Source organism: Coregonus lavaretus (assembly GCF_964263955.1).
Source record: "Coregonus lavaretus genome assembly, chromosome: 20".
Taxonomy (NCBI): domain Eukaryota; kingdom Metazoa; phylum Chordata; class Actinopteri; order Salmoniformes; family Salmonidae; genus Coregonus; species Coregonus lavaretus.
In genome coordinates, this window is record NC_140007.1 from 7,698,177 (window position 1) to 7,717,056 (window position 18,880).

The 18,880-nt window shown below is 43.4% G+C and overlaps 1 protein-coding gene across 1 annotated transcript in view; it reads right to left on the bottom strand.

Moving 5' to 3' along the window:
• Positions 1-1,865: 1,865 nt before the first annotated feature.
• LOC311147593 (FYVE, RhoGEF and PH domain-containing protein 3-like) overlaps positions 1,866-18,880 on the bottom strand; it is a gene marked incomplete at its 5' end in the record, with an annotated part of 29,211 nt that continues 12,196 nt past the window's right edge. The window contains 13 exons of the mRNA XM_084184334.1: positions 1,866-3,845; positions 8,712-8,852; positions 10,109-10,237; positions 10,417-10,518; positions 11,247-11,300; positions 12,083-12,187; positions 15,009-15,039; positions 15,184-15,263; positions 15,397-15,501; positions 15,640-15,786; positions 16,547-16,605; positions 17,919-18,057; positions 18,213-18,369. Coding sequence (XP_084040460.1) covers positions 3,600-3,845; positions 8,712-8,852; positions 10,109-10,237; positions 10,417-10,518; positions 11,247-11,300; positions 12,083-12,187; positions 15,009-15,039; positions 15,184-15,263; positions 15,397-15,501; positions 15,640-15,786; positions 16,547-16,605; positions 17,919-18,057; positions 18,213-18,369 — 1,495 coding nt within the window. The 3' untranslated portion in view covers positions 1,866-3,599. The remainder of the gene's footprint in view (positions 3,846-8,711; positions 8,853-10,108; positions 10,238-10,416; positions 10,519-11,246; positions 11,301-12,082; positions 12,188-15,008; positions 15,040-15,183; positions 15,264-15,396; positions 15,502-15,639; positions 15,787-16,546; positions 16,606-17,918; positions 18,058-18,212; positions 18,370-18,880) is intronic.

The window sequence follows — 18,880 nt, forward strand, 5'->3', positions numbered from 1 at the left end:
GCCTTTAGTTAACATGGTCCCACAGTACTATGGGCCTTTAGTTAACATGGTCCCACAGTACTATGGGCCTTTAGTTAACATGGTCCCACAGCACTATGGGCCTTTAGTTAACATGGTCCCACAGTACTATGGGCCTTTAGTTAACATGGTCCCACAGTACTATGGGCCTTTAGTTAACATGGTCCCACAGTACTATGGGCCTTTAGTTAACATGGTCCCACAGTACTATGGGCCTTTAGTTAACATGGTCCCACAGTACTATGGGCCTTTAGTTAACATGGTCCCACAGTACTATGGGCCTTTAGTTAACATGGTCCCACAGTACTATGGGCCTTTAGTTAACATGGTCCCACAGTACTATGGGCCTTTAGTTAACATGGTCCCACAGTACTATGGGCCTTTAGTTAACATGGTCCCACAGTACTATGGGCCTTTAGTTAACATGGTCCTACAGTACTATGGGCCTTTAGTTAACATGGTCCCACAGTACTATGGGCCTTTAGTTAACATGGTCCCACAGTACTATGGGCCTTTAGTTAACATGGTCCCACAGTACTATGGGCCTTTAGTTAACATGGTCCCACAGTACTATGGGCCTTTAGTTAACATGGTCCCACAGTACTATGGGCCTTTAGTTAACATGGTCCCACAGTACTATGGGCCTTTAGTTAACATGGTCCCACAGTACTATGGGCCTTTAGTTAACATGGTCCCACAGTACTATGGGCCTTTAGTTAACATGGTCCTACAGTACTATGGGCCTTTAGTTAACATGGTCCCACAGTACTATGGGCCTTTAGTTAACATGGTCCCACAGTACTATGGGCCTTTAGTTAACATGGTCCTACAGTACTATGGGCCTTTAGTTAACATGGTCCCACAGTACTATGGGCCTTTAGTTAATTCAGCTAGGTTTCCTTTCTCTTGATGGGATGGAGTTATTCATCCTGTCTATCTATCTCTCTCGCTCTCCCATACGCACACACGCACGCACGCACACACACACACACACACCACACACACAATGATCCTTAATCCTAATGCACCCTATCCAAAGGTAAGATCAAATATCTGCTGGCATTTTATATCTGATGGATGTTTGATGTGCGATATCACTGATAGAAGAGACTGTCAATCCAGTCAATGGAGGATCTAATTTAAGTTACCTGGTAACCGTCCAAGAGGATTGGTCCATCACTTTACATTCACGATAAACTAAATCTTAAATCCATAGACATTGCATTTACATTTTAGTCATTTAGCAGATGCTTTTATCCAGAGCGACTTGAAGTTAGTGCATTCATCTTAAGATAGCTGGGTTAGACAACCACATATCACAGTCACAGTAAGTAAATGTTACCCTCAATAAAGTAGCTATCAGCAAAGTCAGTGCTATTAAGATAAGACAAGTGCGAGTGTTAGTTCAAGAAGTCACTTACACGTCAAGTATGCATCGTTTGCAAGTAAGCATTCAGTACCTATCTCCATCTATTATTGTAGTGTAGGACTACTTGACAAACGTAGCATGAGATCCGATATTCATACCTGATTAAACACTGCCATCAACTTGGGGAATAGAAATAGCAGAAGAAAGAGACTTATTTACAGAGAGAGATAGAAGGAAGGAGACAGAGAGAGAGAGAGAGAGAGAGAGAGAGAGAGAGAGAGAGAGAGAGAGAGAGAGAGAGAGAGAGAGAGAGAGAGAGAGAGAGAGAGAGAGAGAGAGAGAGAGAGAGAGAGAGAGAGAGAGAGAGAGAGAGAGAGAGAGAGAGAGAGAGAGAGAGAGAGAGAGAGAGAGAGAGGGAAGGAAGGATTTAGAGAGAGTGAGAATTGAGAGAGAACACAAACCGACAGGACACTAGAAGGATCATGTTGGACAGTATGACACTGAGTGAGCCATATGTCTCTTTATTGATGAAATGCTTGACTGCTTATCCACAGCGCACAATCTGGGGTTAAAACACGCAATACTGAGTCTGCTCACTTTACAGTACGACAAAGAGGAAAGAGGGGCACTGGGGTTTTCAGAGTACGGTACATAAATATGAGTGAGTTTATACTTGCACATAGAGAGCCACTGAACAGTCCTCTGGTTATTTACAAGTTGCTGCCAGAGGGGTTGGGGGGCAAGGCAAAACACACAGTCTTGAAGGCTCTGCATGGTCAATCTGACATCTGAGGTGGCTGCGATGCAGCCTCTGCAGACGTCAATGCTTTCATACTTCTTGCGTTTAGCGGAGCAGGGCAGAGTTATTGTGAAGGAAGTTGTCAAGGAAGTGAGTTTGTATTTATACAGGATGTACCGCCCCAACCTACCATCATCCAATCATGTCAATGTGGAGCTATACGGAGCCCTCCGCGTTGTTACACAATTTGATAGGCGCAGGGCGATGCGGTAGGGAGCTTGATTTGGCCTCTGCATGGAAACAGGAAGTGGGAGTATCCTCCTGGCCGCTGAGGGCAGAGTTTATAGAAAGGAGAGGGAGGGACCAAGGCCATACAGGAGCCAGGGACTAGCTATACATTGTCTGTAGACACTGATTTAAGGCCAGTTTTGCGTTGTTTCCCAACATGGTGATTTGGGGAGGGGAAGCTGATCCTAGATCTGTGGTAAGTAATGTCCTGATACTCTACAGTGGCTTCCTCTCCTCAGCTACTGGACAGGTCAAAACAACATTGGCAGGAACTCCACCCAGTCTACTAGTGGAAAAGGGACAAATTCCACCATATTAAATCGACTATCCAGTCAGATAAATGGTTTACAAAGGAGAGAGAGCAAAGAAAGAAAGTATTTTTTAAAACACTGGGACACAGCAAGGGAGTAAGGTGTGTCTGGGGGGTGAGGAGTTGGGGGGCTGATAGTGGGAGCATCAGGTGGCCAGCCACAAGCGTTCGTTCACGTCTCTTAAGTTAAAATGGAGCTCTTTTAGCTAATGACACACTATAGTATACACACTGTACAATCACCACTGAGCTGCCACTGGGTCCACAGGGGTGGGGAGAGGGGCATCTGCATGTGGGGTTCAATACGCTAACATTCAATATTGAAATAAAACACAGGAGCAACACATACACAGACACAGACACAGACAGACCGACAGGGGTTAATGGTTCACAGTCACACAATGTACAAGGAACTTCACCTTTTTATAAAATCATACAGGATCCATATTATAAATGCCTTCGGCTATAATTCAAAACATGTTAAGTCAAAGAGTATTCTGTTCTTCTTGAACTGCAGAGAACACTGAGAGAAATAAAATGTAACCACGCATACAATGGTGGCGGAGTTGGTGGCACAGTTGTGTGTGTGTGTGTGTGTAATGTGTGTGTGTGTGTAATGTGTGTGTGAGAGAGAGCGATAGAGAGAGCGATAGAGAGAGCGAAGGAAAGAGCGAGCGAGTCTGTGTGTAAATGTGTGTGTCTGGTGGAGGAAAGGGTGAAGTGGGAGCAGAGGGGGGAAATCTTGCCTCCCTTCAAAGAAAACAAAATAAAAAGTGCAAAGGTAAAAGTGAATTCAAGTAATGTGTGCTCTGTCCACAGGAGAGGGGTGAAAGGTGGGAAGGAGGGGAGGGTCCTGTGGCCTCAGCGGAGCCGTCCTATTGGCTTTCCCTGTGCTCCGTCAGGCTGACGGGCGTGTCTGTGGGCGTTTCCCCACGGGCGGCTCTAGAGAGAAGCTCCACCCACTTGGCCTGTACTTCTGCATCCTGGGCGCTGAACAGCAAAGCCTGCTGGGAGTGACTCAGCTGGAACGTGTGCTTGAGCTCTGATTTCTCTGTTGCCGATGGCGCTGCCACGCTCACCTCAAACCCTGGAAGGGGTATGGCCCGTGCCCCGCGAGAGTCCTGAAAAGACACAACAAACAGGACAATCAGTCAAGAAGAAGCATACCAGTGCAGTTTTAATAATAATAATAATATGCCATTTAGCAGATGCTTTTATCCAAAGCGACTTACAGTCATGCGTGCATACATTTTTGTGTATGGGTGGTCCCGGGGATCGAACCCACTACCCTGGCGTTACAAGCGCCGTGTTCTACCAGCTGAGCTGTTTTCCCCTCTTTAATGCAGGGGCCTAGATTGTATTTCATAAGGCACTTTCATAAGCTCCCTCCCCCTCCTCGTTCCCCAGTTTCTATCAAATCATAAAAAAATGCTCATCTAACAATCATTAATCACTGATTTCTGAAGCCTTTGGGGCTTTCACCAAATTGTGCCAAAAAACGGTTCATTACGCTTTTAGTGACATCTACTGGTCAGCAATGAAAAACAGTGTTTTATGTTCATATACGATTTTTCCACAATATTCATCAAATCTCTGTGGCGCGGCGGTTAGTCTCAGGTCTTAGTAGCCTACTATCAGTTACCATACAGGTTTGCACCTTCCATCATGCTTCCATTTTTTGCTGTGAATCCCTTTTTTTGCTGGCAAAAACTGTAAATCTATGGCATAATTTTAGATGCTTAAGACAGAAGCTTATGCTTTACTAAATAAAACTAATTTTTTGCACAACAATGTGCAGAAAGTGTGGTTTCACATAAAACTATTTTATAAATAATATGACTTCTACGGTATTCGATCCCATTCCCTGTCGTCTGAGTTTTCTGGTCCCAGAGACCCCGACTCTACCTGATGAATTACCGTTCAGGTAACGTTCCATGAAAAAATCCTAACTACATTTTAAGTAGGGTGTCAAGTAGAGGTCGGTGTTTGAAAGCAGCTTGGAATCAAAGAATGCACCGGAACCATGGCGAAATCAGTGGGATCTCGCATTTAGCAACACAATTTGAATAACCATGTGATCAAACTAAGCTTCGGACGTCATTTGATAATATTACTTTGAAACGAGCATCGGTACATTGTGTCGGATCAGTAGTGCTTTGAAAACTGCATCGGAGCATTGGCGCTCCGGTATCAATCATCCCTTCACTAGCTTTCAGCCCCGGATATGTCTGCATACTGTACCTATACTATACAGGACAGTGGTGAAGCACCCTCAGGAGGGGGGGGGGGGGGGGGTTAGAAGGATAAAGTAATCCTTCTAACCCCCCCCCTTACCCCACCCCACCAAAAAAAAAAAAAAAAAGGTGAATGCACCAATTTGTAAGTCGTCTGCTAAATGACGGAAATGTAAATGTAAGTACTGTAGTTAGAGGTTTCCCCTAACAATTGACACAGGTTCAGTTATTTTCCATCCCATCAAGGGTTAAAATTCCACCTGGTGAGTCCCACCCACCTTTTGGAAGAGGCCCTCTGGTCACCTCTGGTCACACAGTGCAATAATATAGTAATACCACCATGGTGATGACTGTGTAATAATAGAGTAATACCACCATGGTAATGACTGTGTAATAATAGAGTAATACCACCATGGTAATGACTGTGTAATAATAGAGTAATACCACCATGGTAATGACTGTGTAATAATAGAGTAATACCACCATGGTAATGACTGTGTAATAATAGAGTAATACCACCATGGTAATTACTGTGTAATAATAGAGTAAGACCACCATGGTAATGACTGTGTAATAATAGAGTAATACCACCATGGTAATGACTGTGTAATAATAGAGTAATACCACCATGGTAATGACTGTGTAATAATAGAGTAATACCACCATGGTAATGACTGTGTAATAATAGAGTAATACCACCATGGTAATTACTGTGTAATAATAGAGTAATACCACCATGGTAATGACTGTGTAATAATAGAGTAATACCACCATGGTAATGACTGTGTAATAATAGAGTAAGACCACCATGGTAATGACTGTGTAATAATAGAGTAATACCACCATGGTAATTACTGTGTAATAATAGAGTAAGACCACCATGGTAATGACTGTGTAATAATAGAGTAAGACCACCATGGTAATGACTGTGTAATAATAGAGTAATACCACCATGGTAATGACTGTGTAATAATAGAGTAAGACCACCATGGTAATGACTGTGTAATAATAGAGTAATACCACCATGGTAATTACTGTGTAATAATAGAGTAATACCACCATGGTAATTACTGTGTAATAATAGAGTAATAACACCACGGTAATTACTGTGTAATAATAGAGTAATACCACCATGGTAATTACTGTGTAATAATAGAGTAATAACACCACGGTAATTATTGTGTAATAATAGAGTAATAGCACCACGGTAATTACTGTGTAATAATAGAGTAATAGCACCATGGTAATAATTGCTGTGTAATAATAGAGTAATACCACCATGGTAATGACTGTGTAATAATAGAGTAAGACCACCATGGTAATGACTGTGTAATAATAGAGTAATACCACCATGGTAATTACTGTGTAATAATAGAGTAATACCACCACGGTAATTATTGTGTAATAATAGAGTAATAGCACCATGGTAATTACTGTGTAATAATAGAGTAATACCACCATGGTAATGACTGTGTAATAATAGAGTAAGACCACCATGGTAATGACTGTGTAATAATAGAGTAATACCACCATGGTAATTACTGTGTAATAATAGAGTAATACCACCATGGTAATTACTGTGTAATAATAGAGTAATACCACCATGGTAATTACTGTGTAATAATAGAGTAATACCACCACGGTAATTACTGTGTAATAATAGAGTAATAACACCACGGTAATGACTGTGTAATAATAGAGTAATAACACCACGGTAATGACTGTGTAATAATAGAGTAATACCACCACGGTAATGACTGTGTAATAATAGAGTAATACCACCATGGTAATGACTGTGTAATAATAGAGTAAGACCACCATGGTAATGACTGTGTAATAATAGAGTAATACCACCATGGTAATTACTGTGTAATAATAGAGTAATACCACCACGGTAATTACTGTGTAATAATAGAGTAATAGCACCACGGTAATTACTGTGTAATAGTAGAGTAATAACACCACGGTAATTACTGTGTAATAATAGAGTAATAGCACCACGGTAATTACTGTGTAATAATAGAGTAATAACACCACGGTAATTACTGTGTAATAATAGAGTAATACCACCACGGTAATTACTGTGTAATAATAGAGTAATAACACCACAGTAATTACTGTGTAATAGTAGAGTAATAACACCACGGTAATTACTGTGTAATAATAGAGTAATAACACCACAGTAATTACTGTGTAATAATAGAGTAATAACACCACGGTAATTACTGTGTAATAATAGAGTAATACCACCACGGTAATTACTGTGTAATAATAGAGTAATACCACCACGGTAATTACTGTGTAATAATAGAGTAATACCACCATGGTAATTACTGTGTAATAATAGAGTAATACCACCATGATAATTACTGTGTAATAATAGAGTAATACCACCATGTAATTAGTGTAATAACAGCTTAATAGCACCAAGGTAATTAGTGTAATAATAGAGTAACACCATGGTAATTACAGTGTAATAGAGTAATAACACCATTGTAATTACAGTGTAATAACAGAGTAATCACACATGGTAATTATTGTAATAACAGTGTAATACCGCCATGGTAATTACAGTGTAATAATAGAGTAATAACACCATGGTAATTACAATGTAGTAATATAGTAATAATGCCATGGTAATTACAGTGTAGTAACAGAGTAATAATGCCATGTAAAAACAGTGTAGTAATAACATAGTAATAACACCATGGTAATAACAGTGTAGTAATAATCTAGTAATAACACCATGGTAATAACAGTGTAGTAATAATCTAGTAATAACAGTGTAGTAATAATCTAGTAATAACACCATGGTAATAACAGTGTAGTAATAATCTAGTATAAACACCATGGCAGTAACAGTGTAGTAATAATCTAGTAATAACACCATGGTAATAACAGTATAGTAATAATCTAGTAATAACACCATGGTAATAGCAGTGTAGTAATAATCTAGTAATAACACCATGGTAATAACAGTGTAGTAATAATCTAGTAATAACACCATGGTAATAACAGTGTAGTAATAATCTAGTAATAACACCATGGTAATAACAGTGTAGTAATAATCTCGTAATAACACCATGGTAATAGCAGTGTAGTAATAATCTAGTAATAACACCATGGTAATAGCAGTGTAGTAATAATCTAGTAATAACACCATGGTAATAACAGTGTAGTAATAATCTAGTAATAACACCATGGTAGTAACAGTGTAGTAATAATCTAGTATAAACACCATGGTAGTAACAGTGTAGTAATAATCTAGTAATAACACCATGGTAGTAACAGTGTAGTAATAATCTAGTATAAACACCATGGTAATAACAGTGTAGTAATAATCTAGTAATAACACCATGGTAGTAACAGTGTAGTAATAATCTAGTATAAACACCATGGTAGTAACAGTGTGAGCTGCAGCAGCCCCATCTGAGATCGGAGTGAGGACAGACAAATCCTGCTGACCCAAATCTACTGAGTACAGACAGTGGGAACACACATGACAAGGACACAGACTGTACAGTACAGGAGGTGTAAAGCACACTGACACACAGAATATCATTGATAGGATGAAAAATAACTGACCCTGTGTCAGTTGTTAGGGGAAACCTCTACCTACATATACAGGTGGCCTGGGCATTGAGACAGGATGTAGACAAGACAGTGGTACAAAGACACAAATAAACAGACAGACAGACTGGTACATAGACACAGATATAGACAGACATGGGTGTGTGTGAGGTTAACCCTTACCTGTCCGCTGGTCTGCAGGTAGAGCACTAGAGGATCAGTCTTGGTGACAGCCACCCAGGTCTTGTTCCAGGTCTTGCCCTTCTCCTGCACCTGCAGCTGGCCACACAGCAGACAGTTGTCCCCCGACAGAGACACCTGCTTCTGGAGAGACAGAAACACACACAGGAGGCAGAGTTAAAGGCACAATCCCAAAGTTGATCTACTGCAGTGGGTGCCAATACTCAAATAATATTCCACAGTTCAACACAAATACAGTAGCTCTTTCCCCATGCACAAACCAATGTTTGGAATTCACTTTCACTATCAATTCAAAGTGATAATCAGCCTGGACGTTTAAGGGGCACTCAAGGATAAAGGTCTGGTACATTCTCTTACATAACAAACCTAGTGTCCAGCATGTTGGACAGATTTATAGAGAGATTTGGACATGGACCAGTGTTCATGCTGCTGCCCCGCTGTTACTGATGTGGTGCTGTAGCCCCCTTGGTCAGAAATAATACCACTGCAGATCACTGCCATTACGGTACTGCTACTGCGATAGATATAGTGTGTGTGTGTGTGTGTTTGTGTGTGAGACAGTATGACCCCAAGACAGACAGCCAGACCGGCTCAATTGAACCAGATTAGACTGCTCAGCTGTTGCGTCATACACATGAAGTGGAGCAGAGAGACTGCTCACTCAGCAGAGTCTGCTGCTTTCCACTAAGCCCCTTAACTAGTCATGAGAGAGGGAGATCGTTTCTTAGTAGTTTCTCTTACAGCAGCATTGTGAGTTTGATAGACATGGATAATGATACTGCAATAAAACAATGATATTCCATTAGAAAGATATTATTCAGTGTTGCCTACAGGCTTTAAGACACAACGATCTGCTTCATCCAGTCTCTGTTATGTGCTGTGCTCTACAAGGCAGTCTGTTGAACACTAGTTCACGGTGACTCCTGGTACACACACAGAGATGGATCTTATTGAGCCGTGCAGACTATAGACTGTGTGTGCCACTGTTCTATCTCTCTAGTGTGTGTGTGTGTGTGTGATTGATAGAGGTGCACGATGCTCTGTGGGGCTGTCTGGGCTGAGCTCTGTCTTCTCTGTCATACTGGGGCGACTAAGGTAATTATGCCACTCTCCAGAGGCTGGAACTGAGACAGTGTGCCCGCTGCCAACCTCCATACTCCAACCCCCTTCTTCAGACCTGCTCTGCTGGGAGTCCGCTCTTGGCAGCCTGTCCATGCTAGCTTCTCAACAACACTGTGCCATATACAATAAGTATGATGTCTGATTGTCTTATGATATTTGTGAGGGGTAGCCAAAAGCAAGTCTCTGGATGGAACATTTGTTTAAATGAAGTTATATTCTACTCTTTTCTATAGTATAAGCTGAGAGTCGGTCCTCACCTCGGCTTTCCTCTTCAGCTCTACTGGGGCCCCTGCAGTCCCCTCAGGGCCCTGGCTCATCTCGAAGCACTCCGGACACACGCGACACGTCTTGTTCTCCAACATCTTAGAGCATTTACCACAGATGGCCTGCAGAGGGAGGGAAAGAGCAAAAGAGGAAGAGAGGGAGGAATGGAGGGAGAGAAAGAGATATTTAGACAACTGAAAATCAATTATACAGGACATCCACTGGTGAAAATGCAGCATACTGGCACTAACTGTTCCCGCCCCCTCCCTCCTCCCGCCCTCCTCTCCCTCTCTGTGCTCACCGCTCCACAGGATTTGCAGTGGTGCTTGCGCTTGGTGAAGTTGAAGCTCTCGTTGCAGCCTTTACATGTCTGCTTCTCCTTCTCCTTCTTCTTTGAACTTTTCTGGAAAACAGAGAAACACATACAAACAATGTATCAAGATCTGTCCAATCACAAGGTCATCTCGTCTCAATACATCTTTGTGTTACCTAAGTAACCCTGAAATAGTTGGGTGAAGGGGCCTATGAGGGCCCTTTCTCTCTCTATCTCGCCATTTGCCCACTCTCTCTGTTATCTCCCCTATTCTTTCTCTCCCACTCCCAACATCTTCCTCTATAACCGGAAAATGAAAATCGAAGCCCTCCTGTTGCTCTCTCAGACTGGGGCATCGGTAGCACCACCAGCCGTTTAGCACATTCGTATTGTGGGAGGGAGTGTGAAATTCACCCCCTGATCGTGTCTCATCTCTCCACAGACACCCCTCACCGCTACTAGAGAGTGAGCTAGTGATGCTATCCCCATAGAGAAGACAACTTGCTATATATACCTCTCTGCAGCCTACTGTGTGGATTATAGATCCACACAGTCTTGTTACCTCAAACAAAGACAAGACATCCAGGCTTTAGAATAGGAGAGATCAATGTACTTCTTGTTATGAACTCAGTCATTCATGGTACACTGAACTCACATTCTATTGCCCATTGTATGGTTTCTATTATAATGTGGTGCAATGCCATTGACACTGTAGCAAATAAATATACATTATCTTCCAATCAAAAGCATAGTCAGTAACACAACAGCAGGCTATAGAGCCTGAGGAAATGTATTGTATAAGGACGTTTGACACCTACCCTTTCTTGCAGTCTTTCACTGTCTGAGTCTATGGATGTGTTGCTCCAGGGACCCTGAGAAGAGAAGAACATGAATACACGATCAGAGTGACATATTTAACCCTGGGAGAGATGTATGAGTTACATTGAAAGTACATCCATTGTTATTACACGGCTAGCACTTAACTTCAGGTGTCAACATATCACTGACAAAGCACTCTCACACAGTGCCAGAGAATGGGAACAACAGCCTCTGAATATTACCTAAAGCTGCTGTGTGTGTTTGTCCCCACTAGATGGCAGCCAGGCCTCAGAGACAGACAATAGGTCTGGCATGTGTTCCTACTTTGGCCTGTGTCCAGGTCCAGCCAGCCCAAAGTGGGTCATTGGAGATTCAGAAGAGATTTGTGTACAGTGTGCATGGGGGCTTCCCCTATTAGGTCATGAGAGAGTGCCGAGGGAACTAAAGACAGACCATGACAGAGTGTGTGTGCGTTTGTGAGTGTGTGCGACTGTCAGACACTGAGAAGAAAGAGCTCCTTTATAAGTACGCGTGTGTGTGTGTTTGTGTGTGTATGTGTGAGTTAAGTAAGAGCTTCTTTGTGTGTCTGCAGCGAGAGGCACATGACACACACGGCTGTGTGTGTGTGTGCATGCTGTGTGTGTGTGTGTGTGTGTGCGCGTGTGTGAGGATAGCTGCTTTGTCAGACAAAGGCCTGAGTGTGACACACTTTCTGACCAAGCCATAGTACTTTCATATTGATATATACATGCATAGTGCAGGTTGACGCATGGCTTGACAGAGAGAAACAAAGAAACAAAGAAACAAAGAAAGAAAGACAGACAGACAGACTGACCGGTGAGTCTGGCAGGTGGTCTTCGTCCCTGGAGAAGGAGCTATTGAAGGCTTTGTTAAAGGTCTCACTGTTCTGCTTGTGCTTCTCTATGGTGGCCAGGATGACCTGGGAGTGGAGGGGATGGGGAAGAGGGAGACAGGAGAAGATGGAGGGGAGAGAAGGAGATAAGCCATTAACAGAGGCCCGCAGTTTCAGACAGTTAAAATATTCTTCACTGGTTTACAATAAAGGTGAAGAGGCAGTGAAGTCACTGATGTTATAATGGTAGAAATTCTACGACAACCTACAGCCCCTTCGGAGAGAGAGAGAAAGAGAGAGAGAGAGAGAGAGAGAGAGAGAGATGAGATGGCTGCTGTTTTACGGGCTCCTAACCAATTGTGCTATTGTTTGTGTTTTTTCGCGTTATTTGTAACTTATTTTGTACATAATGTTTCTGCCACCGTCTCTTATGACCAAAAAGAGCTTCTGGATATCAGGACAGCGATTACTCACCTCGTACTGGATGAATAAAAAAATTTTTGCGAGTCGGACGCAAAGGATTTACTTCAGACACCCAACAAGGCCCAAATCCCCGTCATTCGCAGGAGAAAGAGACGGAGATATCGGGGACGTAGGTCGGGGTGCCTTGTAAGGATCCAACGGCGAGTGGGTAATCTGCCTCTACCATCAGTCCTATTAGCCAACGTAAAATCATTGGATAACAAAATAGACGAGCTACGATCACGAATATCCTACCAACGGGACATTAAAAACTGTAATATCTTATGTTTCACAGAGTCGTAGCTGAACGACGACATGGATAACATACAGCTGGCGGGGTTTACGCTGCATCAGCAAGATAGAACAGCCGCCTCCGGTAAGACAAGGGGTGGCGGTCTGTGTATATTTGTAAACAACAGCTGGTGCACGAAATCTAATATTAAGGAAGTCTCTAGGTTTTGCTCGCCTGAGGTAGAGTATCTCATGATAAGCTGTAGACCAAACTATTTACCAAGGGAGTTTTCATATATGTTTTTCGTAGCTGTTTATTTACCACTACAAACCGATGCTGGCACTAAGACTGCACTCAATGAGCTGTATAAGACCATAAGCAAACAGGAAAACGCTCATCCACAGGCGGCTCTCCTAGTGGCCGGGGACTTTAATGCAGGGAAACTTAAATCCGTTTTACCTCATTTCTACCAGCATGTTAAATGTGCAACCAGAGGAAAAAACTCTAGACCACCTTTACTCCACACACAGAGACGCGTACAAAGCTGATTGTGGACTACAGGAAAAGGAGGACCGAGCACGCCCCCATTCTCATTGACGGGTCTGTAGTGGAGCACGTTGAGAGCTTCAAGTTTCTTGGTGTCCACATCACCAACAAACTATCACTGTCCAAACACACCAAGACAGTTGTGAAGAGGGCACGACAAAGCCTATTCCCCCTCAGGAGACTGAAAATATTTGGTATGGGTCCTCAGATCCTCAAAAAAGTTATACAGCTGCACCATCGAGAGCATCCTGACTGGTTGCATTACTGCCTGGTATGGCAACTGCTCGGCCTCCAACCGCAAGGTGCTCCAGAGGGTAGTGCATCCGACCCAGTACATCACTGGGGCCAAGCTTCCTGCCATCCAGGACCTCTATACCAGGCGGTGTCAGAGGAAGGCCCTAAAAATGGTCAAAGACTCCAGCCACCCTATGTAATAGACTGTTCTCTCTGCTACCACACAGTAAGCGGTACCGGAGCACCAAGTCTAGGTCCAAAAGGCTTCTTAACAGCTTCTACCCCCAAGCCATAAGACTCCTGAGCAGCTAATCAAATGGCTACCCGGACAATTTGCATTGTCCCCCCACCCCCTCTTTTACGCTGCTGCCACTCTCTGTTTATTATCACTTTAACTCTACCTACATGTAAATATTTCATAAATTACCTCGACTAACCTGTGCCCCCGCACATTGACTCTGTACCGGTACCCCTGTATATAGCCTCCCTACTGTTATTTTACTGATGCTCTTTAATTATTTGTTATTTCTTTGTATTTTGTATTTTTTTTTTACTTATCTATTTTTTACTTAACACTTATTTTTCTTAAAACTGCATTGTTGGTTAAGGGCTTGTAACTAAGCATTTCACTGTAAGGTCTACACCTGTTGTATTCGGCACATGTGACAAATACAATTTCATTTGAGAGAGAGAGAGAGAGAGAGAGAGAGAGAGAGAGAGAGAGAGCGAGAGAGAGAGAGAGAGAGAGAGAGAGAGAGAGAGAGAGAGAGAGAGAGAGAGAGAGAGAGAGAGAGAGAGAGAGAGAGAGAGACTGCCTGTTAAAGAGAGGAGAACAAAGAGAGAGACTGTGCTGTCGTCTGGACTGACCCTGTTATACAGAGATGACATCAGCCATGACATCAGAGGGCCAAATGTATCACGGACCTCTGATCCAGCCCAGTGGTCTGTGTCAGAGACTGGCCTCTCTACTGCACTAACAGAGTGTATGTGTGTGTGTGTGTTTGTGTTTGTGTGTGTGTGCGTGTGTAGTGGGCACTGTATTCACGTGTGAATAATAGACTCTGTGTATGCACAATCTTTGTGCCCCCCTCTCCAAAGTATAAAGACTACACATTCCTCTGTGTCCTTCAGATTGCTGAAGGGCTCTTCCACTCCTTTCCAAACACTCCCAGACCCACTGCCTGGCACACACCCCTCCCCTCCAGCCTATGAGCCCTTTTAAATCAGCTTTAGTCAGCTTTAATGGGCTAAATGAGCTTTAATGAGCAGCTTAATGAGTATGGCAGTGTGGAGGAAAGCCTCCCTAATACGAATACTGTTCCTAATACAGTGTAACTGTGGAGGCACAAATCCCCTATAAAACCCATTCCATGTTAGTGTTATGTTTCACAGAGTCGGAGTGGATGAATAAAAAAATATTCTGGTATTCCTGACCTGTATCCAGTCTTCCTTTTCCTCAGCCGTCCTGAAAAACAGAGGGAATGTTTCAACAACAGCCCTATAGCTATCAATACATCTATGTGTTCTAGCATGTGCCTGAAATGTTGTGTTTCCGTTACCAAAGGCACAGTTCTACAGTTCTCCCATGTAATCGCTCCATAGTTCTTACCTGGCCTGTAGCTCTAGTGAGCGCTGCTTGCCGATGATTGCGAACGTGTGGGGGAGGTTCTGCTTCACGTTCTCCTGCACCTGAAGCCGCAGAGGAGAACAGTGCCACTTTTACCTCTGAGGCACTAAAGAAGAATGTCCCTTCTATGCGTCACCCATTCAGAATGGAACAAAATAAGTAACAAGAGAAGAGAAGATGAGTGCCTTCTGTTACCTCCTTCCTGACCTCCATCCCAGCGATGTCGATCCTCTCTCTCACACTGAACTTCTGCGCCATCAGCCTCAGCTTGGGAACGCAGTACAGCACCATGTTGTTGAACTGCAGCACGGACACACAGAGAGAGGGGAAAACGGATGAGTATACACAGTAAACAGACACACACACACACATACACACTTTGATATAGTCATCCCATTCCTACACATTCTCTCCATTCCAACTCCTCCTGCCACTCACCAGGTAGAGGTATCGGTCCTGGGCCGTCCCATTCTTGGCAGACATCTTCTTGATGTGTCCTTCTTTGATGAGCTCGTTGGCTGGGTTCACAATGTCCTCCTCTCCCCCAAGTCTCTCATAGACCTGCAGCAGTTTGTTCATCTTCTCCTGAGGAACACCAAGGATAAGGAACCATGTGAAACACACACATACAGAGCAGATGGAACATGATACAATGATACATGTATATAAGTCAGGGGAAGCTATTGGAGGAGCTATTGAACTAAAACTGTTGAGACAGAATAAGACATGATAAGTCACACACCAGAGGGCAGAAGTGTGACTGTGTGTGTGTCAGAGACAGCCGTCAGTCTTCCGCAGGCTGTGAAACTAGTGGCAGGAAACGGCAGCTTCCTGTCTGCACTAAAGCACCCTGCCTCCCGCCCTCCCTGTACATTGTCGCAACCAACGCAGTTTGGACAGTGAAGGACGCTGGCTGGCTAGTTCTGCAAGCTATTCCCAAGGAGAGCAACCACTGCGATCTGGAGGACTATTCAAATGTGTTGTATTTTGTTCTTTGCACAGTCGTTTCATTATTTTGGACATGTGATGTTTCCTACAATTCAGTTTTTAGCTGTGAATGTGTAACATGTTTGATGTTTTAAGAGGACCACAATGGAAAAAAATATTCATCAACAAATGTTTCAATGCGTTGTATCCACGTTTGTGGTTGCATTGTGTTTTTAAATTGTCAAATAAATAAAATCAATGAATCAAACAAAACTCCCTCCCTCTCCCTCCCTCATACACTGTCGGGAACTACAACATCCCCACCATGAAAACCATAAAAAGTAGGAAAAGTATGTCAAAGAGATTCACAGGTGGAGGGAACAGAGAGGGCTCCAAGCAGAAAAAAACATAATCTTACCATTTTCCTGATGGCAGCATTGGAGTGGTTGGCTGCTGTGGATATGAGTTTCAGGGCCTCTATAAAACACACACAGACAGTGTTAGTGTTACTGCAGCAACTCTACATAACCATGCATCAGCCCTACACATTTGAAACACTCACTGTTTATACACTGAGTGCACAAAACATTAGGAATATTGAGATGCACCCCCTTTTGCCCTCAGAACAGCCTCAATTCATCAGGGCAGGGATTCTACAAGGTGTCGAAAGCGTTCCACAGGGATGCTGACCCATGTTGACTCCAAAGCTTGCCACAGTTGTGTCAAGTTGGCTGGATGTCCTTTGGGTGGTGGACCATTCTTGATACACGTGGGAAACTGTTGAGCGTGAAAAACCCAGCAGCGTTGCAGTTCTTGACACACTCAAACCGGTGAGCCTGGCACCTACTACCATACACCGTTCAAAGGCACTTACATATTTTGTCTTGCCCATTCACCTTCTGAATAACAAGTGACATCAATAAGGGATCATTGCTTTCACCTAGATTCACCTGGTCATGGAAAGAGCAGGCGTTACTAATGTTTTGTACACTCATTGTCTATACGACTCGTAGTAATTGCATTGAATACTGTGACAAATAGGTCAGTGTCTAGCATTTCACTGCAGCCAGCCTGTACACCATCATACTATAGGCCTACTGTAAATGACCATACATCAAACATATACAATGTTTGTGTTACACAGACAGGGAGACAGTGTTAGGCCTCTCATAGCATGTACATTACCCAACATCAGAGACACACATTCTACATTAAACACACACTGCATTAAAGTCATTAACTACATAAACAGAGCTGACGTTCCCCTCTACATGACCAGTCCTAGGAGAGTCCTGGGCCTCTACTAAACCGACTACTGACACCACGGTAGATTATGTAGGCTTTACCTAGACATTACTTCAAACAGGGACAATGTACAGTACAAGGTTATGGTAAGGTCACAAGACATGGAGCTTGTAGAGTGGCTAGTATGGTTCCTAGTGAGGGACAGACAGACAGACAGACAGACAGACAGACAGACAGACAGACAGGTAATGAGTGGTGAGCCGTGTGTAGGCACAGACAAACAGACAGACAGACAGACAGACAGACAGACAGACAGACAGACAGACAGGTAATGAGTGGTGAGCCGTGTGTAGGCACAGACAAACAGACAGACAGACAGACAGACAGACAGACAGACAGACAGACAGACAGACAGACAGACAGACAGACAGACAGACAGACAGACAGACAGACAGACAGACAGACAGACAGACAGACAGGTAATGAGTGGGTGAGCCGTGTGTAGGCACAGACAAACAGACGGACGGACAGGCAGACAGACATACTCTCTGTGTCCTTCCTGTCCAGTGCATCGTCAGGCAGTTTCTTTAGATAGTCCTTGAGCAGGAGTTCATAGCGAGGAATCCTCTGCACAGGCTCCAGCATGTGGTGCTGGAGAGTCAGGTTCCCACACACATCCTGCTTCTGTAGGGATAGCAAACACAGCAAAACACTTACACATACAGTACAGTAAAACAGGCCTACTACATACTGTAGGTACACTACACTGTAATGCACATTTAACAACAGCATACGTTACCATAAATAAACACTGATTCTGTGGGAGAGATGCCACTTACTTGTATGTTCTGGACCACACTCTTGAACTGTGATGACCGCTGGCTCCAGGTGTTGACCAGGTCCATAGCACGGTCAAAGTTCTTCACGTACTCTCCGTACATCTTCATAAACGGAGCCAGCTTCTGGAGGATGTCTCCAATACGTGGGTTTGAGTCCCTAACACACAGACCACACACCCGCCCACATGGCTTAAAACTCAGTCAATGTGCTAAAAAAAGGTTCATGGTAGATTTCCATGTCTATGTTTGTACTGTACTCTGAACTTAAGAGTATACTTGTAGTACACATTCCATTCAATGTAAAATTACAATATGGAATTCACAGAAATAGTAACCTACAGTACATTTACTCTATAATGTGCGCAGAATGTGACAGGTGGAATCGCTCTACATAATTTGTATGAGACTCAATAATCTCTAGACAGAGAAAGACTAGCGTTGGCACACACACACTTTTGGTACATTTCCTCCCAGCAGATGAAGACAGGCAGATAATGCCCCCATTCTACCAGGCTGGCTCACACACACACCAAACCTCCGCCCCCAACACAACCCACTGCCCAGCAACAACCCCCCCCCTCCCACTGCAACCCAGCTGTCAGAGTTCTGCAGCCAAAACACAACTGACCACCGCAGAATTATCACTATTCAGTAATGAGAGAGAAGAG